The 16,582-nt window shown below is 39.8% G+C and overlaps 1 protein-coding gene across 10 annotated transcripts in view; it reads left to right on the top strand.

Moving 5' to 3' along the window:
• SLC38A10 (solute carrier family 38 member 10) overlaps window positions 1-16,582 on the top strand; it is an 80,085-nt gene that overhangs the window by 18,576 nt on the left and 44,927 nt on the right. For all 10 annotated transcript variants that reach the window (XM_087924976.1, XM_087924983.1, XM_087924981.1 and 7 more), the window contains 5 exons: window positions 2,118-2,242; window positions 7,519-7,621; window positions 9,529-9,711; window positions 10,815-10,926; window positions 12,528-12,634. In XM_087924976.1, the coding sequence (XP_087781102.1) occupies window positions 2,118-2,242; window positions 7,519-7,621; window positions 9,529-9,711; window positions 10,815-10,926; window positions 12,528-12,634 (630 nt within the window). The remainder of the gene's footprint in view (window positions 1-2,117; window positions 2,243-7,518; window positions 7,622-9,528; window positions 9,712-10,814; window positions 10,927-12,527; window positions 12,635-16,582) is intronic.

Raw genomic sequence — 16,582 nt, 5'->3', positions numbered from 1 at the left:
TACATTTTTTCAGGGAGATTCTGCCATGTCCTCATCTTCCAGCGAGTCAGCATTTTTATAGTAGCGTATATAATAGGAACTTAGGCCACCCAGATTGTCAGAGGAACCCCTTAATGCTTCCTTCACTTTCTGTTCTACAGTGTTTAATCAAATGCTTCCTTCAAAGCTTTCTCACTGAGGTTTTGCCAGAGAGGCTGCTAACAAATTCCCCTGCAGTAGGGCTCCTTCCTCAGTTTCTTTTAACTTCTCACCTCTAATGTTGTTCCTAGGTATTCCTTGCTTTATCTTGTCTCTCCGGCCATTTTCATCTTTGTTTGGGATGCCATTTATTTATTTATGAACATTTTAAATGGCCTCAGGCTTAAAGACTAGACTTTAAAAGGCTTAAAAGACTCTTAAGTGGTGGGCAAAAAGTGACAGCTGAGCCTCAGTACTAGAATAAACACATACAGTAGACCGGGGGTATCAAGCTCAATTTTATTGAGGGCCGCATCAGGGTTGTGTTTGACCTCAGATGGGCCAGGGGACGTGGCTGGGGGCATGGCCAGCTTGGTGTCACTTGTGTTGGGAGTGCCTGTGGAGACCCATGGTCCGGATTTGGCCCTGGGCCTTGAATTTGACATTCTTGCAGTAGACTATAATTGTACCAAAGTTGTGTTTGATTATATGAAATGATTTTACATATACATATATTACACCAATTGTTTTCATCAATTAAAACTCAGGGGCTTCTTTAGAAATGTCCTGAAGGCTCTGAGAGTGGCTCACTGTTCACAGGAGGGGAACTTCCCCAGTTTTGAGTCTCTCTCTCCCTCCCTATACCCTCTGATAGGAGGGGACCTTTGGCAGGCATTCCCTAAGCCACATAATAGCCATCTTCATGGTTCCCTGTGTAAATACTTGTGCAGCTGGTATATCAGCCAAGCTGGTATGGGAGATAGAGCCATGTTTTCTTAAACTACAGTTTAGAAGCAGAAGACAGGCATCCCTAACAAGCTACAATGATATCAAAATAATGACCCAGGTATTATGATATTGGCATCCAACTGATACAGTTCTGTACTACAGGCGGACATCTTATGCAGGTATGTTAGTCAAATTATTTGTGCCATGACACACACATTGTGGTTTCTATTACCACCACCATCACCCACCATGTAATGATATCGGATTACCTCAATAGCAGGCCAAATAAAAAAATGGTGCCTTGTAACAAACCTCATAACAAAACGCGATATTTTTTTGTTATGTACAAACTTATGTGTTTCTCAGTTGCTCAGTTGGGTATTAAAGAGTTATATATTCCCCCTCCCCCCCCCCCAAATAAAGAATATTGGTTCCTCCCACCAGGCAGCTTATTCTAAGATGGGGATGGGAGGCCAGGGAAGGAAGAAAGAAAAGGAAAGGAGGGAGAGAGAGAGAGAGAGATCAACATAAAAAATAATTTTCTTCTATACAACAGCTGCATTTGGAGTCAGCCATTCAAATTAGGGCATATACTATAACAGCCTTGCTGGAAGTAGCAGATTTACGAGAGAGAAGGAGGCATCAGGCATCTAGAGGAAGAGTAGTGTGTAGTACAGTTCCTTCATTGCAAAAACTCGTGCTGGGGGCTTAGAACACATAGTGTATTTGGGAGGCTGTTGGCTGCTAGAGTTGGGAGAGCTCATTATTTCAAAAAGCTAGAATACAGAAAGCCTTATGGAAAAAGGGTGTTTGGTTAGGAGATGGAAATGTACAAAGATGTTGAAAGGATTTATTGCTAGAAATGGAAGGGATTGAATGCCAGGATAGGGATTTGCATATTTTATCAAGCATCCAGTTGAGAACGTTCAGTTGGAGGATAAGCAATTCTTGACCCACCCCTTCCTTGTGATGCAGATTGCTGTAATTTACCCAGGACCCCAAAACCCCACATTTCCCATACATCTTGTGCACTGGGGATGCAGACCCAGGAAATGTGGCTTGGTGAAATCTCTGCCTGGGAGCTTCCGCTGCCTCTTTGCTGTTTCCCAGTTGCTGATAAAGCTGATGCAACCTGGATTGTCAATCACAGGGTTGGCATGGTGTCTCTGTTGCCTAGATTGTAACTTCTCTTTTCTTTTCCTTGGCTACAGATCGTGCTCTCTGCTTTCAAACATGGCCTCTTTGACGGGCAGTGGCTGCAGCGGGTCAGTTATGCACGCTGGGAGGGCATTTTTCGCTGCATTCCTATCTTTGGCATGTCGTTTGCCTGTCAGTCGTAAGTATCAGCAGTCCTGGCTGCTTGGAGATTGTGGGGTGGAATGAGTTTTGTTAAGGGCAAAGGGTCAGGATGGTCTGTATGGGATAGATACCATCTGGTCCCCTTGTCTTGATTTTAATCAAAATATTTTACAGCCCACTGAGGTATAGCATCTGACTGGGTTGTGACCCTTTTGTTACCTAGCTGGGAGAGGGAGTTATATTTCACTCTGGACTCATTGTACTTAAAAAGCTTCTTCTTCGTAGGAGGCAAATACATCTCCGGTGTAATTTTCCATTGGCTTTAATTCTAGTACTTGGGACAGTATTGAGCCCTGTTCTTGAGGTGTAAGAAGAACTTAAGTTATTACCATAGTGGGCTATGTTGGCTTAAAATGATTTTTGTGAAGCAACATAATGTTTTCACAGAGACTATTTAAAAAAAAGGCAACTGTTCGTAAGTCAGTTTCACCTTCTGGATCATAAAGTCCCATTTACTCTTATAGATGTAGGACAGGGGTTGGCTCCAGGGTTTCTTTTTGTGCATTGCACAATGAAAAGCCTGTTCCAGAACTGGGTTCAACTCTTTTCAGTTCTCATACACACACACCCATACAGAAACACACAATTTTTAAAACTTCCCAGTTTCAGACTAGAGGGGTAGAAATGTAAAAGTTCCTGGCATCTTCCCATTCAGAAACCCCAACATTAGAAATGATATTTTTGCACCTTAATGCTTTCGTCTGTTGTGTTCTTCACCGCCCCCTCCCTTCCATTTTCTCTCTCCGCCGTTCTTCTCCCCGCCCCCCCCACCCCGCCCTCCAATCCCTCAGAGTCTGTCAATAAAAAAGAAATAATGGAAATCTATGCTGCATGCTGGCATCATTTATTTTGGATGAAGAACTTAAAAAGATTATTTTTTTTTTTGGTAAAACACATGCCTGCCCTTAGTTGTCATACTCGTTCTTGTGGCAGATGTAAGCTTTCATCCATAGATAATTCCCATTTCCATTCTAGTAGCAATACTTCTACCACCCTTTCATTTGTGGCTGGACTGAAAAGTGGCCCAGTGAAACCATAGAAGCATGTGTGTGTGTTCAGCTGAGGACCCAAAACGGACCGTTAGCATTAGCTTTGATACAGCTGGGCTCTCCTTCTCCCCCTCTGCCCACTCCCCCAATTATGCTTCTCAGATTTAATGTGCTTCACTCAGTTTTAAGTGTCTCTGCTATAATTGGTGACAGAAGGGTTGATTCATTCTTTTATAGCTACCTAGTTACCACAGCGGGGGTTTATAAAATCCAAATTTGTCCTTTTTCTTGTGGCGGCCATTCAGAAACCAACCTTCATTTGGTGGGAGTTGGAAACACAGCAAAATTATATGTTCCAGACTAGTATATTCACATATCTCTCTAAATATAGATTACTACACCACTGGTGTGGCAAGCCAAACTGAAAGTTAAATCCTATCCATTTTCCCAAGGGCAAGAATAACACACGTTTCTTCGCCTGTGTGACGTCACATACGGATGGATCCGGGGTTGCCAGGCTTGTAATAACTGACCTTTCAGTCGATTTACCCCCAAACTTTAAGAAGTGTTAGATAGAAGCAAAGAAGTAACATGCATTATCGATTGGCCACTTGCTATGGCTTCTGAATGCACAAGTATGCTTTGCTTGTAGAGTTGGCTGTCTCTGGCAATAAGGTTTGTTGTCATTGCCAAATTCAAAGAGAAATGCCTCCGCGCCCCTCCACCCCTCGTGTGTGCAACATATGGTTTAACAGACTGCACATGAGGCTGGAAGCCAGGAAGCCTAGAAATATTACATTAGCTCTGCTGCAGCCTTCCTGTCCGACCTCAGGATAGTGTCCCTGTCCTTAACTCTTTTGTAATATGAGCTATACCGGTGTAAGCTTTGAATCAGACATTTCAGTCAGCAGTATAGACATGTACCAACTGGAATGACGGGCACCATTCTTACTTCAGTGTCGTTGCTAGTTCAATAAGAATGACAGTTTGAAGAACTGGGAATGAAGTCTCTCTTTATGCTCTGCCTCAGTTTTACATGTGGCTACCCACCTTTATGACTGTTTGGTCCAATTTCTCCGTTAATCAAGGATCTTTAAAACAGTAGGAGAAGTGCCTTTCAATTTGCTTTCTAAATCTGTTTTTTCCTTCATTGCGTATATGTTCTTTTACTTACATACAGTAAATGTAGAAATTGAGAGAAAGAGAGACATAGATAGAGGTAAAGAGCAATGGTGTAGTAGATGTGGTGTAGCGATTAAAAAAATGGAAAGAACAAAATTTGGTAGAGAAAATGTTTGCCATTTGCATCATTCAGGGGGAGGGAGCAGTTTTTTTCCCTAAGATTTGAAAAAAAAATCAATCCCTCACATCTTCTTTCATAGCACAGTAGCTACACTCAGAGTCATTGGCTGGTAGGCAGCCTTAGATATTGTATTACATAAATACATGGACTTCTCTCAGGGAATCACAAGGGACACATTCCCCTTTACAATTGAATTGTAATGCTGGAGGAGTAAGCCAATGTCAGATGAAGCAAGATGCTACCTAACCCTGATCAAATATTCTAACTATTCTTGTCCGGAGACTTCTGCATTTTGCCGAATTAGGACTTTTTTCTGAGCAGCATTCTCCCGCCCAGAAAAATCTTTAAAAACCCTGCAATTTTACCTTTTCAAAGTTCTACAGGCAAGGGATGTTTATGTTTTTGGAAACGCGGTCACAGACACACACAAAAAGAACTCTTCCCCCCCCCCTTCAGCAAAAACTATTTCAGGCTCTAAAGCTTGCTTGTGCTGTTTTTCTCCTTGTGCTCATCTTGGAAATAGAGAGATACATGTAAAGGCATTTGGACTAAATACTCTTCTTCAGTTCACCCTGAGGGCAGCGTTCTGTGATTACAAGTGTGGTGAAGAATCCCTGTAGCTTAAGGAAATGTTTATCAGACAAAGGTTTCTGCTCCCAGATACCTTGATCTTGACCTGGCCTTCTGGGTGGACATTTCAGCTTAAAAATAAAATCTGTGCACAGCAAGATGTACTGCTTGTTGTGCATTTTGGAGTCTTATTGGCAGAGAAGGTTTGACTTGAACATCTGATGGGTTTGAGGGTCTCTCTTACTTCTGTGTCTGGAACACCAAAATGTTTTGGGGCTTGTTTATACAAAGCAGGGGTGGTGAAGGACTTCTGATCTTCTGTCTCTTTGAACTGGCATCTTTTTAAAAAATGAAAAGTTTCCTTGTTAGATCAGACCAAAAGCTCTTCTAATCCAGCTGTCTGTCTCCCAACAGCATCTAGGCAAATGCCATGGGGAAGTTCACAAGGAGAATATGGTGGCAACAATAATTTTATGGTTTGTTCTTTGGGATTAGACAGTCAGAAGTCTTTTGCCAGTGTTTTGAGGAAAATTATATTTTCATCTTTTATTGCATCTCCAGAATTTCACATAATACTTTCATACTACTTGTCCAGCCTCAGAATGAACGAACAAGGAGATTCATTAACATTAATGTTTTACTTTTTTAAAAAAAGAAGTGAGGTAGGCACTAAAGAGCTAAAGAAGAGGGGCTCGTTTTTCCAGTTCCCCATTCTCTGAAGTGGTTCTCCTTATTAAAAATAAATTTGGCATCCATCATAAAGATGGGGATGGTTTTAATCAAGAAAATGCAAGAATTAAAAAACCAACCTTCTCTTAATCAGGGGACAATGCTTGCTATTAATATTTTTTATATGTTAGATATCTGATTCGGTTCATAGGTTTAAAAAGGGAATTTTTCATTAACACCTTCCCCACGTGCAAAGCTGCCTGGGTGCAGGCTGTGTTTCAGGATTAGTGTGTAGTTTGCTCTATAATTCTGGGCTTGCGGCAGAAAGATACAAGGTTTTGTCCTGTTTATATTTCCTGAAGTCCTAATAGGATTGTTAAGAGCAACCCAGCTGGATTGATTTTATTTACACACACACACTTTTTATTTACAAATAAGTCAAGGTGGCATCTTGGAGCCCATATCCAAACATAAGTTCCTCCTCCTATTTTCTCCACCACAGACCTGTGAGGTGAGTTGGGCTGAGAGAGAGTGACCGGCCCAAGGTCACCCAGCTTTGCCTTTTCTGGCTAAGGTGGGGCTTGAACTCACAGTCTCCCACTTTCTAGCCTGGTCTTTCTAGCCCGGTGTCACCTAACTACTAGCCCAAACTGGCTAACGGTTCATATTGCCTTTTATAGGGGAATGATTGGAAAGAGAGGTCTATCAGTCAGATTTTAAATTATATCCCCTACCACCCAGTTCATAATTCTGATCTACGGTAATTTTAAAGATGGGAATAAGAACGGTTTATGTTTCATAGGCTCCTGTTTCCACTGCCACATCTAAAATCCTCTAAAAAAAACCCAAAACTCTGGAACATGTTTATTTGGGGGGATTTGATGTTTTACGAGTCAGTCTGGGAGTAGTTTGCTTCTGGGAAACTTCCCCTCCCATTGCTATCCTTAACCTTCCCACAAAGCCAAAAATGGCCAAAACAATTTTAGCCACACCCCTTCCAGGGATGATACTCAGGCATTACTGGATATATATTTTGGGGGGGTTATGTTTTGTTTTTGCTTGCCCCCAACCATTCAAACCTTGCCAGCATCCGAATTATATCTATGCAACCTCCAGCTGCTGTAGTAAATTATATACCTGATGTTGGGAACAAGCTTATATAAGCGCCCAAACCCCGTGTAATTGGCTCCTTCAGTTTTCTGGGAGCTTGGGCTCAAGCATTTGCGCTGAAATATGACAGGCACAGTGTTTAGTTTTGGTTGTTTAACTTTTCTCTTTGACAATCCAATGCTTTCGCTCCTTCCCTGCTTCTTATTCTGTAAACATCGTATTGCTTTAATTATCAGCCTAGGATGCTTCAAGAGCAATAATCTCCAGAGTGCTGTCTGGAGCTCTGCCACTGTTGTTTGACTCAAACAAGTGGTCATTCCAGTTGCAACGTCACTTCCACCCCCACCCCCCATCCGATCTTCCTTCTTTTTTCGAAATGTGAAATATTTACATTGTACACGTGGCAGTGGCACAGAGGAGGAGAGCAGGCGTATTTGTGTAACACTTGGGAATGTTTAAAATCTCTTGGCATTGGCAATATAAACCACTGTAGCATGACGGGAGTCTTGTGGGGAGATGGCGGGATTACCTTTATAGTGGCAATTGCACACTGGATTGAATATTTCTGTTCCTGACAACATGTCCTAACCGATGTTTGACTGTGTCTTGCAGCCAGGTCTTTCCAACTTACGATAGTTTGGATGAGCCGTCAGTTAAAATAATGAGCTCCATTTTTGCTGCCTCGCTAAAGGTGGTCACTGCCTTTTATGTTATGGTGAGCATTTTTATTTATTTATTTTTTAAACCTTTCCTGCCCTGTCCCCTTCTCTACATTAAAAAAAAAAACCATTTAAAAAAAGTCTTCTTAAAAAAAAAACAGTCTGTAACGAATTAACTGTGAGGAACTATAAACTATTCTGCCAATTCAGGATTTGCAAATCATAAATTCCATTAAGCAGGGCTGAAACGTGGTATATGTGATTAGTGTGCATATATGGTGTTTAAATTTCCCTACATCTTAACTAAGCAATTACTTGGATAAGATGGATTAGTAAACGCTGCCAGAACAAAATAACTGGAAGCGATCACAACAAGGTCTGCTTCAGCAACAGAGCATCTATATCTCGCCCTTAGTTGAAGTATTTTTCTCCGATAGAGCCCAAAAAAGAAATTGTGAAAAGTCCTTTCTCCCTCCCTCCCTCCCTTAGTAACTCAAGACAGCGAACATAATTAATATTCCTTTGCTCCAATTTGGTCCACAATTAACTACCCTCTGAAGTGGATTGGACAGAAAGTGAGTGACTGGCTCAAAATCACCTAACTGGCTTTCACACCTAAGGCAGTATTAGAACTCACAGTCTCCTGGTTTCTAGGCCAGCCACCTTTTCCATTATACCAAACTGACAGTGTATTGCATCTAAATCAAAGGTGCACACTTTGATTTTTCAGTAATATGTCAAAAGTTTCACCCCAAAAAGTGGGTAACTCAAGTTAATATTAAAAGTCTTAAACGTAATTTATGCAATTATTCCATCTAAAGTTTAATAAGTTCCCCACTTGATACATTCAGCAGTGACATTTGAAGGGATTATAGGAGCTGCATTCTAAGTTTGTGCCTGTCTGGGCAATGCCTGGCAATTATTACATTTCGCAGTTGTGGCAATGTCTCAGTACCATTGAGCTATTCATACTTGTGGGCAGGGGAGGAACAATAAGCCTTGCTTGTAGCTCTCCCAGTGCTACATTGTGAAATGAATGACATTATTTTCTGAAAAGAAAATAACCAGAAAACCAGAAAAAAGTTTACTGTCCACATTGCATTATGCAACCCAGTTAAATATATAGTTTATCCTGATGAGACATGATCAGTTCACGTTGCTGGGTATATTATCACACCTGCCTTTTTTTAAAGGGCGAACTTTGGGGTTCAAGTTACTATCTTGCCTTCTGTGATAGAACTAGATTTAAGAAAGCTTGACAAATTCTTTGTTTTCTCTATTTCCATTCTGATAATGTCATTAACATGCATTTAAGATTATGGAATAAAATAAAATGGAAGTTATGTAACATTTTTTACTTTGGGGAAAGCATTGCTGGGCATTGTCATAGCAAGTGCTCAGAATGACTTAATAGCACCCTCATCTTCCTATCTTATTGGAACTTTGTTTTACTCGTAAGCCTGTGACATGCATGCCCGTACATACATCTGTTTCTTCAAATCTGTAAAACATCTGGAATTTGGAAATGTACAGGGAAACCCTATAGATAATGTGGTATTCCCAACAGTTTTCTTAAGAGACAGATTTGAATGGGTGATAAGCATTCCATTCAGAGGTAAGGGAGGAATAAGAAGGATATAATTAATCAAATGATTAGAGAAAAATATAGCTCTTTCTTGGTTCTAGGGTGACAGGCCCAAGGGTTGCCTAAATTCTCTTATATATCTCTATATCTATCTATCTGTCTGTCTGTCTGTCTATCTATCTATCTATCTATCTATCTATCTATCTATCTATCTATCTATCTATCTATCTATCTATCTATCTTATCTATCTATCACTATCTCTATCATCTATATCTTTTATCTATATCTATCATCTCTATCATCTATCTATCTATCTATCATCTCTACCTACCTACCTATCTCCTCCAAAAATAACTTACGTTTTTTTGTTTGAATAGGTTGGGTTCTTTGGCTATGTGAGTTACACTGAAGCCATTGAAGGCAATGTACTTATAAACTTCCCTTCCAACGTAGTGACAGAGATGATACGTGTAGGATTCATGATGTCTGTTGCAGTTGGATTCCCAATGATGATTTTGCCATGCCGGCAGGCTTTGAATACGCTTCTTTTTGAGCAGCAGGTAAGATGGTATAAACTTTTATGAAATAGATTTTAGGCTTTTCTCCATAGTTTATCCTAAACTGAAGAATTTGTGCTTATATTGCCCTCTCTTTCACTCTATATCTGATGCAAAAGGAACAAGTGGAATCTCCCCCCCTTTTAGGTAGCATTCACTTTGGTGGTGTTTTCATTTGATTTCCTGTGGTTGCTTTATTTATTTTAAAAACGGTTAAGAAAACAATGATCAACATTTGCTGAAGTGGGGAAGACTAAGCAAAAACTTCAGGTGCCTGGAAAAAAGAACAGGAAGTAATGTTTAGGATACCCTGTAAAGTAGGTTGATTAGGCCTTCCCGTCCATGAGTCTTATGCCTGTGAGGACAGCAACCATTGACGGCTAGGTATGAAGTAGAACTTAGCCTAAAGCTTCATAATATCCCAAGAAATTAAAAAAAAAAACCTTCAGATGAGCGATCAGTTGTTGCGACCATTCCCTAGACAAGTAGTAATTATCTTCTTTCTTTTTTTGTCCCTCCAAATGTAACCACTTTCCTAAAAATTCAGTCTCTGGTCAATGATTGACTCTTGTGCTATTCAAATGCAGCGTGGTAATCCATTTTTACTGTGGATGTCTTCACTGTGTTAACTCATCAACTGGCCTGTTGAAGTTATGGTGAATCTTGTCCACTACTAGACAGATTCGTGGTATAGCTGACATTGCTTTGAAGTATACTTGCCTTAACAATCACTCTACAGTTGCGAAGTGTAATTTATTTTGCAGCACATAAAAAGTTTTAAAGACCGTTTTAAACAGTTATGAGAGTTACAATTAGCAAGAAAAAGACAAATGGAAAGTACTATTTTCATTAGTTATACTGGCCTGTTATCTTCCATGCTAGATGATTTTTCAGAAGTCATTAAATCATGCTGTTTGGATTATGTTACAGTTTTTAGTTTAAAGTTTCTGTGAATAATTTCCAAAGAAGAATAAAATGGTTGGTCAAGATAACGCATTGGGAAGAGATTCTAATTTACAGGGTCCCCAAAAGAGATTCCTGAGAATTTGCAGGTGTATGGGGATCTATTCATATGCTTGTTTTATTATTATTATTTTTTTAAACAGCAAAAGGATGGAACATTTGCTGCAGGAGGTTATATGCCACCTCTCCGATTTAAAGCTCTGACTCTGGCAATTGTGTTTGGGACTATGGTTGGTGGCATCATGATCCCAAATGGTAAGGGAAATTTTGGAATTTTTGGACTCTTCATGCCTGGTTTTTAAAAGTGTGCATATTTATGTGATTGCTGTATATGAGCATAGATTAGGATAAACCCAATGTGTGTCTGCAGTCAATTTTCATTAAAGGTACATACTTGTACCTATAGTGAACGCATCTAAAATGATCATACTTATACCATGTAATATATTAAGTATTTCATGTTTATTTTCAAACTTTCTTTTGATACTTATTCCCAGTAATTTGTATGAACTGGTATATGTTGTCTTGAATTTTAGTATCTCTAGACAAAAATATGCCTGGTTACACCTTCCCTTTCTGATATACTTGTAAATATCTTAATATATAGGATGTTAGAAAGACAAGATACATTATCTTTTCAGCGTTCTATACCATACAGGTATTCCTTGATTTATATCCAATTGCTTAACAACCACTTGAAATTATGATGAGCACACAACAACTGCTTTGGGGCGTTATAGCACTCCTGATCATTGTAAAATATTGTTGTCTCCATCCCCACAGTCATGAGACTCATGTGACTATAATTTGCAATGTTTTTTGCCAGTTATTGGCAAAAAATGCTCATTCCGACTAATGGACTCATACTTATCAACTGTAGCATTTACTTAACAACCACTGCAAAAATGTCAAAAAAAATCAAGTCCTGTCATGTGGGTGCCTCAACTTATAACCTTAACAACTTACAGTCCTAACTGGGGTTGTAGAGTTATAAGTAAAAAACAGTTTACAGTCTGGAGCAGGGATATTGGTATTTTTCATCAAGGAACTGGTTCAAATATAGAAGTGAATATATTATGCTGTGTTAATGGTATTATTTTAGGTATCACACTGAATAACTTTTCTAGGACACCAGTGCCAGAGCTATGGAAAGAAAAAGGGGGGGGAAAATAGGAGAAATGTAGGGTGTTTTTTTTTGCTTGCTCTCAGTCATGAGATTCTGCCATGTTAGAAGTCCAGAGTAAGATGCCTTCCAATTGTTTTGTGCCTTTCGAATGATTTTAATTTCAGTTCCCATCATCCCTAGCCAGTATGGAAGGGCTGAAGGAATTTGAAATCATCTCAGGGTATCGCTTTGCCTACTCTTATCCTATATTTGTACAAGAATGAATATCTGGATCCATGCTAGAACTAGAATACCCATAATCCCATATCTGAGGGAGTTAGACATAGCAAATATAAATAAATTTTTAAAAATAAAATAGTTCCATATCCTTTTATAAGCATACTTTACTATCAAACAGAAGTATTGTGACAAGTGTATGCTTTTCACTCTATTTTAATGCATACTTAAGGATGAAGTAGTATCCTAATCTACTGTATTTATGGTAAGTATGGCGCTAAAGATGTTAGTTCATCACATTATGAACTAATTAAGTGTTGATGTGCTTATTTTATCACAGTCAGTAACATAGATTACAGCCTCTGCTTCACTGATGGGCCCAGAACATAAAGCAGGAAAAGTTTGTTCTTCATAGTCTAGACCAAGTTTTCCCCTGAATCATTTCAATGGAAAAGTTCATTCATATGCCATTAACTGGAACTTCTAATAATTTTTCTTTCTTCTTCTCTGATAGTGGAAACCATCTTGGGCCTAACAGGTGCAACGATGGGAAGTCTCATCTGTTTTATCTGCCCAGCTCTTATTTACAAGAAAACCCACAAGAATGCCCTTTGCTCACAGGTCAGTGCCAGTTGTAATGAACTCTTACTCCATCTCTTGCTTACAGTAGAGTTTGGGCATCATGTTAATTTCTCTGGCGCCAAGGAACCCAATCTACTCTTTTGTTCCAGATGGATAGCAGACATGGAAGGCAGGGCAAGGGTTCTAACTCGAACACATCATTATCAAGAAGTCAACGTTTGTGGCGGTATACCTGCATCTTCTAATCTTGGAATGTTCCTCTTTTGTGTTTGGCAGACTAAAATACATTAATAGCTGATTCCCGATGCTGCATCAGCCTGCTCCTTGCTATTGTGTTCCCAACATGGAGGGTTCAGGCAGCATTTTCAATGCTTAACTAGTCTGCTTCTTTGGGACTGTGACTGAAACAAATGTATTTTGGCACTGTGGGCCTTGCTCACAAGGTTTTTTTGGTTGCATCCCCAAAATAACAACTGCAAAAAAGGAGCACGCATATTACACACACAAACACACGCTCATTGTTATAGAAATAGATTTCCCATTGTAGAAACTGTTTGAAAAACACACCCAAAGCGTCCTTGTTTTTTTCAAAGATAAGATTGGTTCCACTTCCTGATTTACTACAGCCGCTAATTTTTAAATGGAGCTGAAATTAAAGTTTTTGCTGTTCCTTGTGACCATAGTGCAGCAAACTGACATTTTCAGGGAAATTCAACCTTTCTCTGAGAAGAAGTGGGTGATAGTGTTTTTTCCCGCTGCTTACTCACTTTGTGTTTTCTTTTTGAAGTATAGACTCATAGCATCTTTTTTGATGGCATGCAGCTTTTTAAAAGGATCTGGAGTTTTCAGGGAACTTGTTGGGTTAAGTCTTTGCTCTTATTTTGTGAAGCCAGCCCAAGCGATGTTAGGCACAGCAGACTGGCATCACAAGACCAATGAAACAGCCATCCCTATTTTAGGATGAAACCTTATGTTGCCTCATTCTTCTCCACTCTTGACACTTGTAAACAGTTGCAGCATGCGTGACAGGCAATAGAACAAAGGCAGCAAAGTAAAATTTGATTTTAATCAGATGTTGTTGTATTCCAGTCCTGCCCCCTCCCCCACAATGCTTTTTGGCACTATTTCATTGCAGCCTATATCATTGTATGTCCTGTTCATGTTTAAGTTAGTTTAGGTAGACGTTTGTTGTCTTTGATTGCTGGCAGGTTGTTGTTAATGTTGCAAACCATCGTGAGTACCTTTAAATACTCAGCTAGTGTGTCTTTTATCTCTGTGCATAGAATGGATATGGCAGTGGGTGTTTGTGAATATGCATTTACAGGCATTTGCAAATCACTCCTCAATTGAAGAGCTTTTCCTTTTAACTCACATAGATCATTTCTCAAGACTGGGTCAGTTGCCAGTTACGCTGCAGTGATGTAACCGAATGGTCTGTTGACTTGTGCAGGGTGAAGGTATCAGTGTCATAGTTCAAGATGCAGCTTTGAAAAGCTGAATCAAACATGTACTCCTCCCAATTCTTCCTGATCAGAATCATTCCCATGAGGAGAAGGAGGGGGAAGATGTTTTTTTTTGTTGGTTGGGTATCTAATGCCACCAACCACAGTTAATTGTTGCAGACAGCTGGTCAGTCAATAGTTGGCAGTGAGCCAGAACCCGGAAGGCAGCTTGGATTAAACAATGTGGGTAGTTTTCTTACAAGCTTCAAATGCTGGAAAGTTGATTCAATAATTGAGCAACTGGGGGAAGGGCTAAGAATTCTGCCAGACTTGTGAAAGTGCTGCTGACTTGGGGATCTTTCTCTTTCCTGTGGTTCCATTTGTAAGACTGTATATTCTCTTGGTATGGTAGGGAAGGAGTGCAGGGCAGTAGACAGAAAGGACCCTCATTTGAAAGTCTGTAAATAGCTTTTCTGATGCAGAAAACTTGCCTGTGCTCTCTCAAACAAGAGAGGAGTCCCTGAATATTCTACATTCAGTGCAGAGAAGAGCAAACAGGATGATTAGGGGACTGGACATATGAAGAACGGTTGCAGGAACTGGGCATGGCTAGTCTAGTGAAGAGAAGGGCCAGGGGAGACAGGATATCAGACTTCCAATATCTGAGGGGCTGCCACAGAGAGGAAGGGATCAAGCTTTTCTAAAGCACCTGAAGGCCAGACAAGGAATAATGGATGGAAACTGAACAAAGAGAGATTTAACCTGGAAATAAGGAGAAACTTTCTGAGAGTGAGAACAATCAACCAATGGAATAGCTTGCCCTCAGAAGTTGTGGGAGTTCAACACTTGAGACTTTCAAGAAGAGATTGGACTGCTATTTATCAGAAATTGTGTAGGGTCTCCTGCTTGGGCGGGGGGGGTTGGACTAGATGACCTAAAAGGCCCCTTCCAACTCTGTTAATCTAATCTAATCTACATTTAACATATAAGAGAAAAAAGCCGAGAAACTCTTGACTAGCTTAGTGTATCTTTTATTGGCTAATGTGCCATTTATGACAAAGATGCTCAAAAAGATTATTGGCTTGTTTGACTACCGTATTGCACTTCACAGGGAGCTACCCTTGAAGAATGTCCAAAAGCTCTATTTTGTGCAAAATGTGGGGTCTTTGGTTGCTAACAAGTATATGATATCTTGACTCCAACATGCTAATGTTAAAATATTTGCAGTAATTGTCAGTAATTTTCCAAGGTGGTATTGGTGAGGAACTGTCTGTTTTGATACGAATTACCCTGTTTTAGTTTTAGTTATCAAGGTAATCTTCCAATTACAGCCAGTTGTGCCTGGAATCATGGTCGTTGAATGAAGTAATTGTTCAGCAAGATGCTACGTGACAGCTTAATTCAGTGACCAGGATCCTAGCTGTCTCAGTTGTGGTGTTTAGGCAACTGCTTGGGTCATTAAAAGGACAGTTAAGGAGAGTGGCTGAGCTTCCTTCCCACCACATATGGGAGGCCTGGCCCCTCTCTTTGCCCCATTGGGGAGAATGCTGGAAGAAATCCACCAGTGTGCTTAAGTAATGGACCTCAAATGTGGCAAAAACATTCGCAAACCCCTCCATTCTGAGCCTTTCAGAACGCTGGTATTTACTAGCATTTCCCACTTAGGGGACAGACTTTATTAGGTGAGGAAGAAACCCTGTATAGCCTCCTCATCGGGCATGTGACTACAATTAATTTGAAGCCAGGAGTTCAAGGTAATATATATCTATTCAAGAGTTATCCGCTTTAAAAAATTCTGCATAACAATTCGAACAAAGGAATTTTTTTTAGGTCCTTTACATCTGCACCAACATTTTTATATCCTTATAGGATCCTGAACTGTGTAACCATTTGTACCCATTGTTTCTTTCATATCTCTTGAACGGCATTCAGAAGGCATGCTATTCAGTGAAGTTGGATTTGGGAGACACATATGCTTTGATCAAGAATGAGAGACACAAATATTTAACACCATTCGGGAACAGACATGACAAATTTGAATCCACAGTAATACTTTTGGCTTGGCCTAATTATAGGGTAGTCTTCTCCATTAAATATTTCCTGATGTTTTAGAAAAAATATATTGTGGTTTACTGGATGATATACTGATATTTTCAAAAGATCTATCTTTACATGAAAGATATCTTAGAACAATTCCATGAACACAAACGTTTTATTTGGTTGGAAAAATGTGCATTCAATCTTCCCCAGTTGGACTATTTAAGTTACAGGAGCCTACAAAAATACAGTTTATGGCCAAGAACCTAGAAATGTGAAGGACGCCATGCATTTTCAAAGCTTTGTGAATGTGTACAAAAAATTCATCCCTAAATTTGAGGGGTTTATAAGACTGCTGTCTCAACTCTTAAACAAACAAAGGACAGTAATTTAGATTGTCTACTCAAGAACAAGCAGCATTTCAAAAATCCCAAATCCTTTTCAAAGTCATTGCTCAAACTTCTAGACCCCTCCTGCCCCCTTGTGGTGGAAACAGATTCCCTCAGAT

Source organism: Pseudonaja textilis, chromosome 2, assembly GCF_049901715.1.
Source record: "Pseudonaja textilis isolate UNSWEBS1 chromosome 2, rPseTex1.2, whole genome shotgun sequence".
Lineage (NCBI taxonomy): Eukaryota > Metazoa > Chordata > Lepidosauria > Squamata > Elapidae > Pseudonaja > Pseudonaja textilis.
Note: the sequence above shows the minus strand (reverse complement) of the source record. Positions and strands in the feature narration are given on the sequence as shown.